At 34.6% G+C, this 13,987-nt stretch overlaps 1 protein-coding gene across 17 annotated transcripts in view; it reads left to right on the forward strand.

Annotated features, from left to right (window-relative positions):
* Positions 1–13,987, forward strand: part of EMSY (EMSY transcriptional repressor, BRCA2 interacting) — a 76,176-nt gene that overhangs the window by 45,912 nt on the left and 16,277 nt on the right. For all 17 annotated transcript variants that reach the window (XM_045508932.2, XM_045508933.2, XM_045508926.2 and 14 more), the window contains 3 exons: positions 2,667–2,803; positions 5,300–5,473; positions 7,282–7,480. In XM_045508932.2, the coding sequence (XP_045364888.1) occupies positions 2,667–2,803; positions 5,300–5,473; positions 7,282–7,480 (510 nt within the window). The remainder of the gene's footprint in view (positions 1–2,666; positions 2,804–5,299; positions 5,474–7,281; positions 7,481–13,987) is intronic.

Consider the following 13,987-nt stretch of genomic DNA (forward strand, 5'->3'; position numbering starts at 1 on the left):
AATGTGTCAGTATCATAGCCCATTATCCAAATGTGATTCACAATTACTTATACCTGTTGTATCTTGGCTATAGTAAAGACTGTATATATACAGGCGAGTTCTCTGATATGATGTGAGCCAGATACTGGATTGGGTGCTGTGATACATAGTGATATACATGAGGTGCATTCTCTGCACTAAAGAACACTAAACAAATCAACTGTGTATACTCTCTTACAACATAAGAACTATGGATTGAATACTGTGATAGCATAGAGGGAAACATTTTTTAAAAAATGAGTAAGACTTCAATATAACATAGATGTCAGCTGAGATATAGAAACATGCTTATTGGAATTTAAAACTTTTATAATTTGATAATTCTAGACATAAATTGTATTCTATCTTAATATAATGCTGTACTTGCTTTTCCTTATGCTATGCCTTTTTCTTCTATTTTCTAACACAGCCCCCCATTTTGTTAAGTTGGTAAACTTGATCTGTAACTGTCTCATAAGTTGACATACCTGTAATGAAAAGGATTTGACATTTTCATAGTTATGTGTATAATTCACTTGTTAAAAGCAAGTTTTGTCAAAAAAGTGGTTCTTATACTTTGGTGTAGAATTAAAGCTTGGTTTACATATCCTTGAGCTAGTTTTTAATGCTTGCTTTCTAAAAATACTTTTTTATTAACCAAATATTTGATGAGGCAGCATTGTCAGAGGAGGCATCATAATCACATAAGAGGGACTGGAGTTAATTAAGAGTTAAAGTTGATATAAATGAATAATGGGCAGCTTTGTCTTTGTGGCTCTTAACCCCTCACTATTCAGAGACTACAGATAAAGGGAAAAACATTTGTGAAACTGGTGCATGGTTAAAAGTGCCTTTTTATGTAACCTGAGCATATTACTTTGGACTGATAAGGCATTAGATGATGGCAAGTGTATTATAACGATTTTGTAGCAAGATTGCCAAAAATTGACATATAACTAGAATATTCTTAGAGCAATCTTATTTCTAAATCTCTAGTAAGGAATGCTAAGGTTTTCCAGTAGAAAAGAATAAAATTTTATTTTTTTTTGAGAATATATTAATCAGTCATGTTTTTAATGTGTATTCATTCTTTGCTTAGTCATTTGATAAATGATACGCAAGCCTAAAGATGAGAAGTATGACTTGCCTGTTTTTATAGGCAGAGGAAATTCCAGGCACAAAGTAGCATTGGGATTGGGACTGGTGTGCTCAAGTACCAGTGTTGAAACCAACACACTGAAGGAGAGGTTTATATTGGATAATCCTGAAAATTAAAGTTGGAGGAAACCTGGAGGACTAAGCAGAGTTTAGTCTTTGTGTGGTAGGTAATAGGAAGCCATAGTGAAGAAGTTTCTTGTTAGACTAGAGTTTATGGTGTGTGTTGTAGAGTAGGAACAAATAAGATCGAGTTGGTAAATTTAAGGCCAGATCATGAAAGATTCTGAAACCCAAAAGGGATAGTTGGGACTAAATACAATGGGGATTTGAAAGGTTTTTGACCAATTTCACATGTTGTTGGTTCTTGATATGATGAAATTAGGTTTTTTTTTAAGGATGTTTGATATGACAGGGAGCATCAGAGCTATTTGCATGATAGAGAAACTTGAAATAGGGAGGAAATACGGGAAGGCAAGAGAGATGAGGGCCTGTCTCTTGAGCTGGCATTGATAACATTTTGAAAGAAGACATGTGTTGGTGAATTCATTCACATACTCATTGAACAATGATTACTTGAGTAATTGCCATACAGTGTATGCTAAGCACTGAGGAGTCAGTGACATAAAAAGATACAGTGTGGAGCTCAAGGGGCTTTCATTTTGTTAGGGGATACAGGGAGTGAAGACAAGGCAAGAGTCAAAGATTTGCTTCAGGATTTCCAATTTGGACAATTAGAAGAATATAGGGTATAAATTTGGTAGGTAGATTTGATAGGTGGAAAAAGCAGCAGATTGTGGAAGGATTTAGGGGAGAGGGCAAGGTAATATTATGTTTGGATTAGTAGATATAGATCTACTAAATAGATTTCAATGGTTGAAAATATAAATATATGCATATATGTATATAAATCAGAGTTTCATTCTTAGACTCTTCAGTGCTACAGATTCCAAGGGTACACATTTTATCTGACTTAGTTTGTGAGTCAGTGTTTTTTTTCTTTTGGTCACCTAGAAATAGATGACTTATTTCTTTTCATAAATCTTCTCTACAATTTGGTGTTATTTGATAAGTGTTTACCTCTTTTTTATATTGTTTTTCAAGAGTTTTCCTATCACACTAGTCACATAGATAATAATATCAGGTTTGGGAGAAATATTTATCATGTATTAGAGATTCTGATTTGTTTCAGTTAACTAGTCAGGAGAATATTGATGGGGAAGGAGATAATGATATTTTTAGATTCTGAATTTGGTGTGTAGGTCCTCAGATTCCAAAAAGATGGATGCTGTAAGAGTTAACTCTTAATATTCTCTCATTGTAGGACAACTTGTAATTTATTCTTTCAGGCCTTCACTTTCATCCTCATGACAGTCTTCACGTCATCGAGGGATGACATTGACTACATGTATTAATTGTGTGCAACATAAACAGAAATAACCAAATATCACTAGTCCTTAACTCAGGCCTCCTTTTCTCCCCCCTTCTCTAAGGAACGACTACCAAAATCACTACAATCCCAATGACTTCCAAGCCCAATGTGATTGTTGTGCAAAAGACAACAGGAAAAGGAACGACCATTCAAGGCCTCCCGGGCAAAAACGTTGTCACAACATTGCTAAATGCTGGAGTAAGTAAGAGCTTGAACTGCAGACTCAGCAATCCACTGAGGATTTTAAAGACCAGCTATACAAATATTTGCCTAAGGACTTCAGAACCCACAATGGCCAGAATGGCTTGATTTACCACTACTGTGATGTAATAACTGTTAAAATACCACCTACTGATGCCATTTTTCACAGTAACTTCTAAAACATGTTGCTCACAGCTAGGTTGCTTATGACCATGATTTAGATGCTTAGCTTGGTCCAGGTGGAGGATTCCACTGTCTTAACTACAGAGGGGCTTCTGTTAGAGGACAATTTTATTCCTGCTTATGGCCAATAGATACCAGTCTAGTATTTCACCTAGGCCGGGCAAAGAAAAATATTTGGGACTAAGACTAAATTAATGACAAGGATTTGCTACTTTCATTTTTTCATTTTTACCTCTTTGAGCTAATGAAAAAACATCGAATACGTAACAGATTGATTTATAGTTCTGTAGGCAGTGGTTAAGAGATTTAGAGTTAGCCAAACCTAGGCTTTGTCTCTGAGTATCGTAGTTGTTTGACCCTGACTTATTCAGCTTCTCTTATCCTTAATTTCCTCATTTGTACATTGGGGATGATGATCTTTACCAATGATTATGTTCAGTAACTGGTAGCTGTTTTGAAAGTGCTTAGAACAGTGCCTGGCACATAGGAAATCCTCAATAAATTGTGTTTTCTTATTGTATTACTCTTGTACTTAACTTGTTAGGCTTGGTAATGTCCCTACTTTGCTAGGAAAAAGAATGCTATACTTCATTGTAGTTGATTTCTAGTAGTTTCCTAGGCAACTCAGTCTTTACAATATTGGTAGGGGTCCAGTATTAGATATTCTCATCACATGGGAAAACGTAGAGTTTTCCTAGCCTGTGTTCATATAGTAAGCCAAAAGTAAGTCCAGGATTAGAATTCAGGTTTTCAGAACCCTTTATCTTTGGTTTGTAATTTCTTGAACTTGGTATTAAGTTTGATATGAACTTGATATTATGATGCCATGTACCTTAGGTCCTAAGGTCACATAGATCTAAGAGTGGTGTGTGGATCCTAGCTGCTGGATATGTCTAATAGGAAGTTTGACATAGGAAATGATAGTAAAACAAGCAGATCAGAGTATAAGACTATCCTCTTCACCACATATGTGCATGCACCTATACTTACAACTTGCTCACCTGTGTATGCATACACAACACACACACGCGCGCACACACACACACGTGCGCGCACACACTCACCCACCCCAGAAGAGCTTTTCCAAAAAATAGCCTGATAGTTGGTTTTGATTGGTTTGAATGGGTCGTTAAATAGCCCATTGGGCTATTTTAATAGGCATGCCCACTTACAAACTAGCAGCTTTTGGCAAGTGAACTAGAGCTTTTTCCAGAGATGCTGCTTTGAAGGGTGTGTGTGTTAAGTAATCACACAAGTGGCAGACACTTCGTGTTTCCCTTAGATAATTGCAGCAGATACTTAAACCTGAGAGTTTTATAATCGTTTGCTATAAATTCACAAAGTGATTACCTTTTTGCCAGCTCACCTGGGTGCTTTATTTTTACTGGCTAAGTTTAGATGGCTATGCATGTAGAAAATTAAGAGTAATAAGGTAAAAAAAATTTAGATCCTTTCCTTTTTAATTTTATGGATTTTAATTTTTAAAATTATAATAGATTAGTGAGATCACTGTATTTGAATTTATTTCAGTTAAGCTCAAGTATTGACTCCATAAATGACCAGAAAACGGTACTTAACAACAAAACAGATGAAAATGCAGAAAATGGTGAAAAGTTAATGGGCTTAAACTATCTCATTAATAGACTAAAGTGATATTAGTAACATACTAATGTGGGAAATGTCCTAAGTTTTTCCTTTGTGTTTTCCCATATAACCTCAGAAAGAATGTTAATATCTCTGCTGATTTCATCTCTTGCCCATACTTTTTCACAAAGACATTCTGCTATATATCCTTGTAATTTCATATTTGGGGAACTTAGGCAGTTTATTTTGTATATGTTACATTTAGCTATTGATCTAATGAATAGTAATTTTTTGTCACACATATGTTCATTTCATATAAATAGCAAATAAAGATGAATGGGGGAGACAAGACCTATCATCCGAACTCTGAGAGATAACCATTGTTAACATTTTAATATATGTTCTTTTATAATTTTTGACTTTTAATATATGTATTCTGTGAATGAGACAGTATAATATGTATTCTTACATGAGGTAATTTTTAGAAATTCACTCATCAAGAAATATTTAATGCCTTCTTTGGACAGAAAGTTAGTCAGATGAATTCTAAGATCATTTTAACTAGCTCTAAGATTTTTGATTGCCTGGAAACATTGTACTTTGTTGCATAATTTACAGCCATTTCCCCATCGTCCCAGCGAAACCTTTCTGTGATACTTCAGTGAAAGGATAATTTTTATCATTTAAATGCATATAAATCTCATATATTTACTGACTTCAATTTAGGGAGAAAAGACTATTCAGACAGTGCCAACAGGAGCCAAGCCAGCTATTATCACTGCTACAAGACCCATCACCAAAATGATTGTAACTCAACCAAAAGGAATAGGTTCTGCAGTTCAACCAGCAGCTAAAATCATCCCAACAAAAATTGTTTACGGGCAGCAAGGGAAAACACAGGTATGCCATAAGATGTGATTTTTCTTGACTCCGATGTATTTCAAATTCCTAAAATTCCAAGGTAGAAATTTGAATGAAATGATCAGTAATCTTTAAAGAATCAGATTGTTAAAAGTTATGACTGAATGTGTATAATCATCTATTTTCAAAACCTGTGTTTCTCTTTTCAGTACTTTTTTGATACCTAAATATTTGTGTCATGTTATGACCAAAGATTAGGGAAAAGACTCCCTTTGGATTTCTTGGAATAAAATTCACTGAAGGTGTATATTGTTTGAGAAGTAGATGGTTGAGGGAGCATGATAGTTATTCATAAATCTCTCAAAGAAAAGTATTTATTTTTTATAAGCTTATATGGCCTTCTAAAGCACTTTGCTTATCTTTACTTATAAAATTTGATTTACTTGAAACCTGAGTAATGGAAAAGCTAGAGATCTATTCCTTTTTCAACCAGTAGACAATAAGAGAACTTTTCTGGGAAACTGAGGCTCAGCATTTAATCCTGTGTAGCTAGGCTACTCTTTATTTTACATGTACTTTAACTACTTTTCTAAGACTATCAAAGGAAGCAATGTCAGCTTTGGTTGAGAAATGCTCTAGAATTTTTGTAGAAGATAATAATTTACCTATAAATTAATAATTTGCCATTAGAATCAGTTCCCTCAGAATGGTGGCCAAATAGTTTACATATCTAAACAAATAAATTTTGTGATTAGAAGCAAATTCAAATTGCCTTTAACTGTAACAGTTGCTTTGCTCTGTCATCTATAACCTATGTTTTCATTCTTGAATTTTGGGAAATGGATGACTTAATAGAGCCTGAAAAGGTTTAGAATCTTATATATGGGTGAAATAAAAAATAATTGTGACATGGTGACATTTTTATTCCATGTACCCAAGTGAAGTTAACTCCTAGAGTCCAAATTTTGAAGTGGAATGGTTCAGTTTGAATTTTCCTTCCATTTCATTTGTTTTAGTGTCTATGGTTTTGACCCTTGCCAGAAGTTGTCTACCACATGTTCCATGTTGCTTCTCATAGTTGTCTAAATCAGCATTCATCTGCGATTTCCTCAAAGATAACTTAGGTCCTAAGCAAGTTTACTTTGTGCAGGTGTGTTAATTAGGAATTTCATCTGGACGGGAATGGTATAGCTCAGTGGTAGAGCACATGCCTAGCATGCATGAGGTCCTGGGTTCAATCCCCAGTACCTTCTCTAAAATAAATAAATAAATAAACCCAACCCCCCCCAAATGTTTTTAAACAATTTAAATTTTTTAAAAAAATTTTTTAAATAATAAAATAAGGAACTTCATTTGGTTGCTAATGAAAAGAAACCTGAAGAACAGTGACTTAAACAAATTAGGGTTTTATTTTTTATTGTGTTAATAAATATTTGAGGAAGGGAATCCTGGCCTGCTTTTGTGGCTCAAAAATTCCATTGGGAATCTAGGTACCTTGTCTTTCTGTTCTGCCATCAGTAGCTTATGGCTACCATTCTACTCTATATCCTACATATTGTGAAATGACTCCTGAAGTCATTCTAGGCAAGGAAAAACAGGGGCAAAGGCTCTTGTCAGAATCATAGCTGTTGTAATCTGGCATGTACCAGTTAAAATGTTGTATGTGGCCTGCTATAATTTTTTCATAGAGTAAATTTGTCTTTGATAAACAGTGTTGTGCCCAAAGCATAATACATGTACAGAATGTGATTTTCCATGTCAGGAAAATACTTGTTTATGACCTAGAAGTTAAGCATTTTTAAAATGCTCTAAAATTTATACTGGGTGTATTTCTGCTTTTCTTCTAGGTCCTTATTAAACCCAAACCAGTGACATTTCAAGCCACAGTTGTTAGTGAACAAACAAGGCAGCTGGTCACAGAAACATTACAGCAAGCATCCAGGGTGGCAGAGGCTGGTAATTCATCTATTCAGGAGGGAAAAGAAGAACCACAGAGTTACACAGATAGTAGTTCCTCTTCTACAGAGTCCTCCCAAAGTTCCCAAGGTAAGATCCACCTTACTTCTGATTTATATAATTACTGCTAACATAGTGCCAAAATAGTTGCATCTAGGGATCTCAAACAAACATGTATGCTTTGATTTGTCAGTTCTTTTGATTTTATTGTCTTTCGTTTGGTATGTAATCAGTGAGCTGAAGTTTTGTTTTTCGTAAGGCTTACCATCCTTTCCTGTCTGGCATATGTTCATCAAATAATTGGTAAACTTTAGATGATGATTTTGGCAGGTAGGTATTATCAAACTGGATAGAGCTGTGAGTCCTTCTGTTTGCTTTGAGTAAACAGGAGAAGTATGTAAGAAGGTGAATATACCTTTTGAAATGGTTGTTGCTGAACCTTGAGAAAGGATCGATGTGACCAGAGGTGAGGCTATTAGTGGGCTGTAAGTAGGGTGACCATACATTGCAGTTTGCAAGGGACAAGTCCTAGTTTTTTCTGTTCTAGAGTAATTATTAATAGCATTCTCATTCACTCAGTTTAGATGATAATTGTATGGTTGTTCTAATTATAAGGAAGGTACTATAAGGCCAGACTCCGTACTAGGGGAAAACTCTTTATCCTTAGTGCTGTTTTAATCATGTTCTTCTAGGAAGTCTTTGAAGTAAACTCATGATCATAAGCTTTGAGATCTTCTACAAATCTAGTACCCTTGTCTATCTGTTATCTTAACCACCCATATTGACAGGTGGTGTATTTATGCCTTTGCTTATGTTCTCTGGTGCATCCAAGTGAAGCTGTTTATCTTCTCTTGATCATTCCTTACTCATTCCATTTCCTCTTCTCATCTCCCCATTATTCTCTATGGAATGCTTTCTTAGCACCTTCACTTTTCTCATACAGATTCTTCATATTGTGCAGACATCTTATTATTTTAACTCTTCAGTGGACTCTTCCCAGATAAGTCTTACTGATGGTTCAAACTGCTGATTATTCCATTAATTCAAGCTGATTATTCCATTAATTCAAGCTGATTATTCCATTAATTCAGTTTGACAATTATTGATTAGTTTATACGATGTACTAAACACTTTGCTAGACCCTACAAAGTTTAAATAAAATACAGTTCTTGTATTCTAGGAGCTTAAAATTTAGAATACGGTATTAAAAAAATACACATACAACTCCAGTATAAGAATTTTATTAGTAACAAGCAAAAAAAAAAAAAAAAAAAAAAAAAAGCAGGGCTGAAAGTTTACACTCCAGTGGAGACCACAAGAAAGCTTCATTTGAAATGGTCTTTAAAAACTCATCAATTAAAAGTAAATTAGAATGTTGATTTTAACAGTGTGGCACTCATTTTACAAAATGGATAGTTTTGTTATCAATAATAGTAATATTTTATGAATCCGTTTGCTAAGATTTACTTTATTCTGTATTGATTTTGAATCAGTTTATGTCTTGTTACAGTGGAGTGATGCTTATTTTCTAATTATTTCTTTTGGACTTACTGATTTTATATGTATATATTTCATTCTTGGTTCAACGTATCAGCTGCTTTTTCTGCTTTTATTTTTAAGTCTGCAGTTATTTGAATAATACTAGACTTTTTTCCCCTTGAGAAATGTTTTCACAGAGCAGGTAAAACGTTTAACTTATGAGTTGGTGCTAAAAAGGGTACCTGAACAGTAGATGTCTACATATATACATATACGTAATCTCAGGTATCTTTTGAAATTGCTAGTCTTTTCCTAAGGGACCTATAAGCCAATCATTACTTCCTTAACATGCCATTTCATTAGTCAGTGTTCAATTTTCATTCTACGAATGGGACAAAAGTTTGACTGTTTCTAAAAATAATTGAGTGTAAGGTTTTCTGCTTTTTGATCTATTATATATGGCATCATTTATTTTTATTTTTGTTTTTTTATCTTTCATTGTATATTACTTCTTTTTAAAGTATTCCATAATACAGAAAAATTTCATGGTTCAAAATAGGCATATCTAATACAGTTGACTATAAAGCCATTTTTTATAATCCATATTTACTCCTCTCCCCATGTCTTTGTATAGCTCTTTAGTACATTCTCACAAAGGCAAGAGGTTGGGGATATGTATGTTGTAATTTAAAGAGAAAGGGGTAAAAGTTTTGATCTGTCTAAAACTCATACTTAGTTTTCAAAGTACATGAGGATCATACCTACTAGGAACATAAGCACTATATGGCAGTCCATTGTTCTTCTATATTGCTTTTGTAGTTTAGCCTCTCTCTTTTTAGTAACTTTTTCTTTTAATGTAATTTCAAACTTACAAAAAAGTTACAAGAAGAATAAAAAGAACTCTTGTGTATATTCTTTACCTAGATTCACCACTTGTTTATATTTTATCATTTGCTTTGTTATTGATTCTCCTTCTGTCCCCCCTTATTCTCTGTGTTTATAATTTTTAAATTTCTTAACCATTTGAGAGCAAGTTGTAGATATCTTATCCTTTACCTCTAAATACTTACATTTGTAGGTTTATATTTCTTAAGGGTTAGTCTCTTCATAACTAAAATATGGTTATCAAAATCAAGACATATGAAGTTACAGTTCTGTAATGTACAATCCAGTCAAATGTCATCAACTGTCTAATCGTATTCTTTGTAGTTTTACCCCCCAGTCCACAATCCAAATCAGGATCATGTACTGCATTTAGTTGTACTTAATTGTCATGGTTCTTTATTTCCCTTGGACTTGGATAATCCCTCAGCCTTTCTTTGTTTCTTGACCTTGATATTTTTTGAAGGAAATAGATCAGTTACTTTGTAGAATATTCTTCAGTTTGGTATTGTCTGATGTTTCCTTATCATTATTTTCAGCAGGAATTCCACAGATGTGATGTGTCATTAGCTTTATCTTATCAAGAGGCACTGATGTCAGTTTGTCCCAGTGTTGATGATGATAACGTTGACCTCTTGGTTAGTTAAGGTGATGTCTTCCTCTTTTTTTGCATTATGAAGTTACTGTATTTCCCTTTGAGATTAATAGTAATTTGTGGGGAGATACTTTGAGACTATATAAATATCATGTTTGTAATCAAACATTTATCTGCTAGTTTTAGCATCCATATTTCCTCATCCACTGATGATTTTCTGAAGTTCATTATTCATTATATAGTTGATAGTTGGCACTCTACTGTAAGACAGAATCAACCTTTCCTTGACTTCATATCCTTTTTCTCGTGACTTCTTTACACAAGTCTTAGAATAAGGATGTCTTTTATGCCAAAGATTTCTTGATTCTGCTTATGGCTTCTAAACTTTCCCCACCATTCCTTACCCCCAAGGAGGAGAAGTTTAGGCCTTATAAATTATTTCTGAACTGTCTCCTCACATGCTAGAATAGAGACCTTCATCTTTACCTTGTTCTGGCACTTTTCTTGATCACTCTGGGAAGGTTTATCACTCCTTGTATACTATGCTTCTAAAATTGCTTGTACTACGAGCTATTTTATCATTGAGCATTTTATTTTGTACTTTGTTGTTGTTGTTTATATAATATAAACAATATAATCTTCTTTTCCACTAGGCTACTAGCTTCTCAAGGACAAGGATCATATTCATCTCTATGTATTCAACGGTTAGCAAGAGGTTAGCTGGCTCTAAGTAGGCACCCAGTAAAAGTTTCACTGAATGAACAAACAGAAAAGCAATAATCTTAACTATGGCACAGATTTAAGCTTCAGCCTTATAAACTCAATTTGGTTGCCTGAGTCCAAAACATTTTGTCCTTTCTAGGGTTTCCCTTAACCTTGTGGGTGTACCTTTTAAGTACTCCTGAAATATTTTTACATATTGATAGATAGCTAGATGACCAGCCCTAATGGACTGAGGCCATACTTGCCGAGGTCACTTACTGAAGATTGGGCCATATACCTTCCTCAGCTCCTGACCTTTCCTTCCTAACTGGATCTTCTTTTTTTTCCCTTTCTCACTTGGGAATAGGATTTTGGGGCTTATTGGGTCCAGATTTTTTAAAAAGAAAGAAAAATATTAGTTTTCTTTGTATTCTCTTTATTGCCAAAAGGTTTTAAGGTAGACTAGAATACGAGATTATGTGAAGTAAAATGGAGAGAAAAAGTAGACAAAACCAAGGATAGGGATTTAACATAGAACAAGTCATGAGGCAAATACAAAAATGCATCCTATAAAGACATTTACTTTAAGTAAGGTACAGTGTGGTTTCTAGGGTGACTTTTCTAGAAGCTTCATGATCTTAGTCACTCATGGTGAGGGTGATGAATAAATCTAGGTTAAGCAAAACATACTTATTGCAGAATTTTTCAGAGCCCTTGTGTGCTAATAAATGTTATAAAAGATGAAGGGTGGAATATGTAATATAAAATGCTCCCCAACTTTTGACCACAGGACCGTTCTTTTGCAGAACATCTTGAGGAACTAATGTTCTCTGGAACATTTCTAGCAAAGCTGTATAAACCATTAAACACTGTGAAGGCCTTGTGCTTTATGACAGTACTTCAGAGGGAAGGTACATATTACATCATAGAAGGGATATAAACATCTTGGGTTTAGTTTAGAGGAGATGGTTTAGATGCTGAGGCATCTGGGAATCATTTTATATGAAGAATGGTTGGTGGAGACAGGACATTAATCATGGAGAAGAGACCATGAAGATTGGGTTGGGTTGTGGGGAACATCAGAGCTGTTGTCAGTTATCTTGAGGATTGTGACATGGAAGAAAGAAAAGAATTAGTCTTTGTAGATACGTGGACAGAACTGCATTCATTGAGTAGAAGTCAGAAGAAGACCTGTTTCCACTCCATGTAAGAAAATTTTCTAATTGTCATAACTGCAAAGGTGGAAGGAAACTGTCTTGGAAAGTAGTGAGTTCTCTGGTGCTGGAGTTCCTGGACTGGTGGAGATATTTTGAAGATTTTAGCATAGGATTGATGATGGCAGTAAACATACTTTTAGATTTTTTTCTAGCTGGAAGGTCTTACGATTCTATAAAAGTGTGATACAGGCTTTTTATAGTAAAGACGTAGGAGACATTCTTCCATAAAGATGCCTGAATCTGCCTTTGGATATGGCAGGACAGTGTGTATCTCTAGTACCTAACATGTAATAGATGTCCAGTAAATATTTATTAAATGATCTGTGGGGAAAGATTTCTGAAGGTCAACAGGCTGTCATCCTCAAGAGAGATAGGGAAGTCTAGATGGATGTACACTGCAAAATCAAATGGTGCTGTGAGATCAGGCTTCTGGTATCTCAGCCATTGCACTCTGACCCTAGCACCAGACTTGGTAGGCAGTAGATTTATCTAGTCTAAGCACAAGCCAAAAGTAGAGAGGGAAATCACTCAGGGAATGTTTTTCACACTCTCATTCTGCATCACAGCTGTCAGGGTTGCTGCATTGATACTTCACAGTGGTCAGCTACTCAGAGTATGAGCAGAAAGAGAAAGAGTAATCTCCCCAGTCCCTTTGGGATGATGTTATTTGAAGTGATGCCTCTGATAGGTGCTCCATGTGAAAAGTCTTGTTCTACCTTATCTGTCTACCAATGCAGTTTTTGCTTTCTTCTGGATATTCAGAGTTGGGTTGCAAAGCCATAGGTCCTCTCACCTAACCAAGGGGTACTTATAGCATCACGACAAATTCTTAAAGTTGAGAACTTAGGTTATATAAAAAGAATGATTCCCTAATATAATGTTCTCTTAAATTTAAATTCTATACATCTACTTAGAATAAGTAAAGAAAAACTGTTATATGCCTCACATGGCATTTGGCATTGTAGGATAGTGTCCTTCAATCATCTAGATTTTTTGGACGTTTAATAGAAATTATACATGGTGTGGCATATATTCTACCCAGTGTTTGAGGGTAGGGGAAGGGAGCAGAAATATAATATGTTAACGGTAATAAATTCCAGATATCTTGTATATTGATTTTGTTTTCTTTGGGAAGACAGTTTTTCAGTTTTGTTTTTGTTTTTTTTTGAAGAGTCATTCCCCCTCGTTCCCCCTGCTTTAACCTTTTTGGACAACTTTGTGGTTTTTCAAAAATACAAAGTTCATAGAAGGTTGAACTTACGTTGTATTTATTCTAGTTTTTTGTGCTGCATGAATTCTTTTCTGTGATGATGCTTTCACTGACCATTTCGAGTCAAAGCACTCTTTTTCTTTCTTTATATTTGTCTTAGTTGCCCTAATCATTTTGATTTTACCCCAAAATACAAAGCTATATGTATATCTTTATTATATATCTCCTCCATTATAATCTAAACTTGGGAGCAGGAATCATGCTTTTATATCCTATATAATTTCCTATGTGGTGGACCAAGGAGTTTAGAAACTTAATAGTAGTCTAGTATAACTTGCTTATTCTGTAGGTGAAAAAGTCAGTAAATAATTTGTTGTTTGATTTGATGTGTGTTTAATATCTACATGCATACCTGTATAGCATGAATATAAATAAGCCTTGAGTTAAGGCTGTAACTTATTTTGAAACTAACAAAAAGTCTTAGAATTGAGAACTTTCAGGCGACAACCAGT

Source organism: Camelus bactrianus, chromosome 10 (genome assembly GCF_048773025.1).
Source record: "Camelus bactrianus isolate YW-2024 breed Bactrian camel chromosome 10, ASM4877302v1, whole genome shotgun sequence".
Lineage (NCBI taxonomy): Eukaryota > Metazoa > Chordata > Mammalia > Artiodactyla > Camelidae > Camelus > Camelus bactrianus.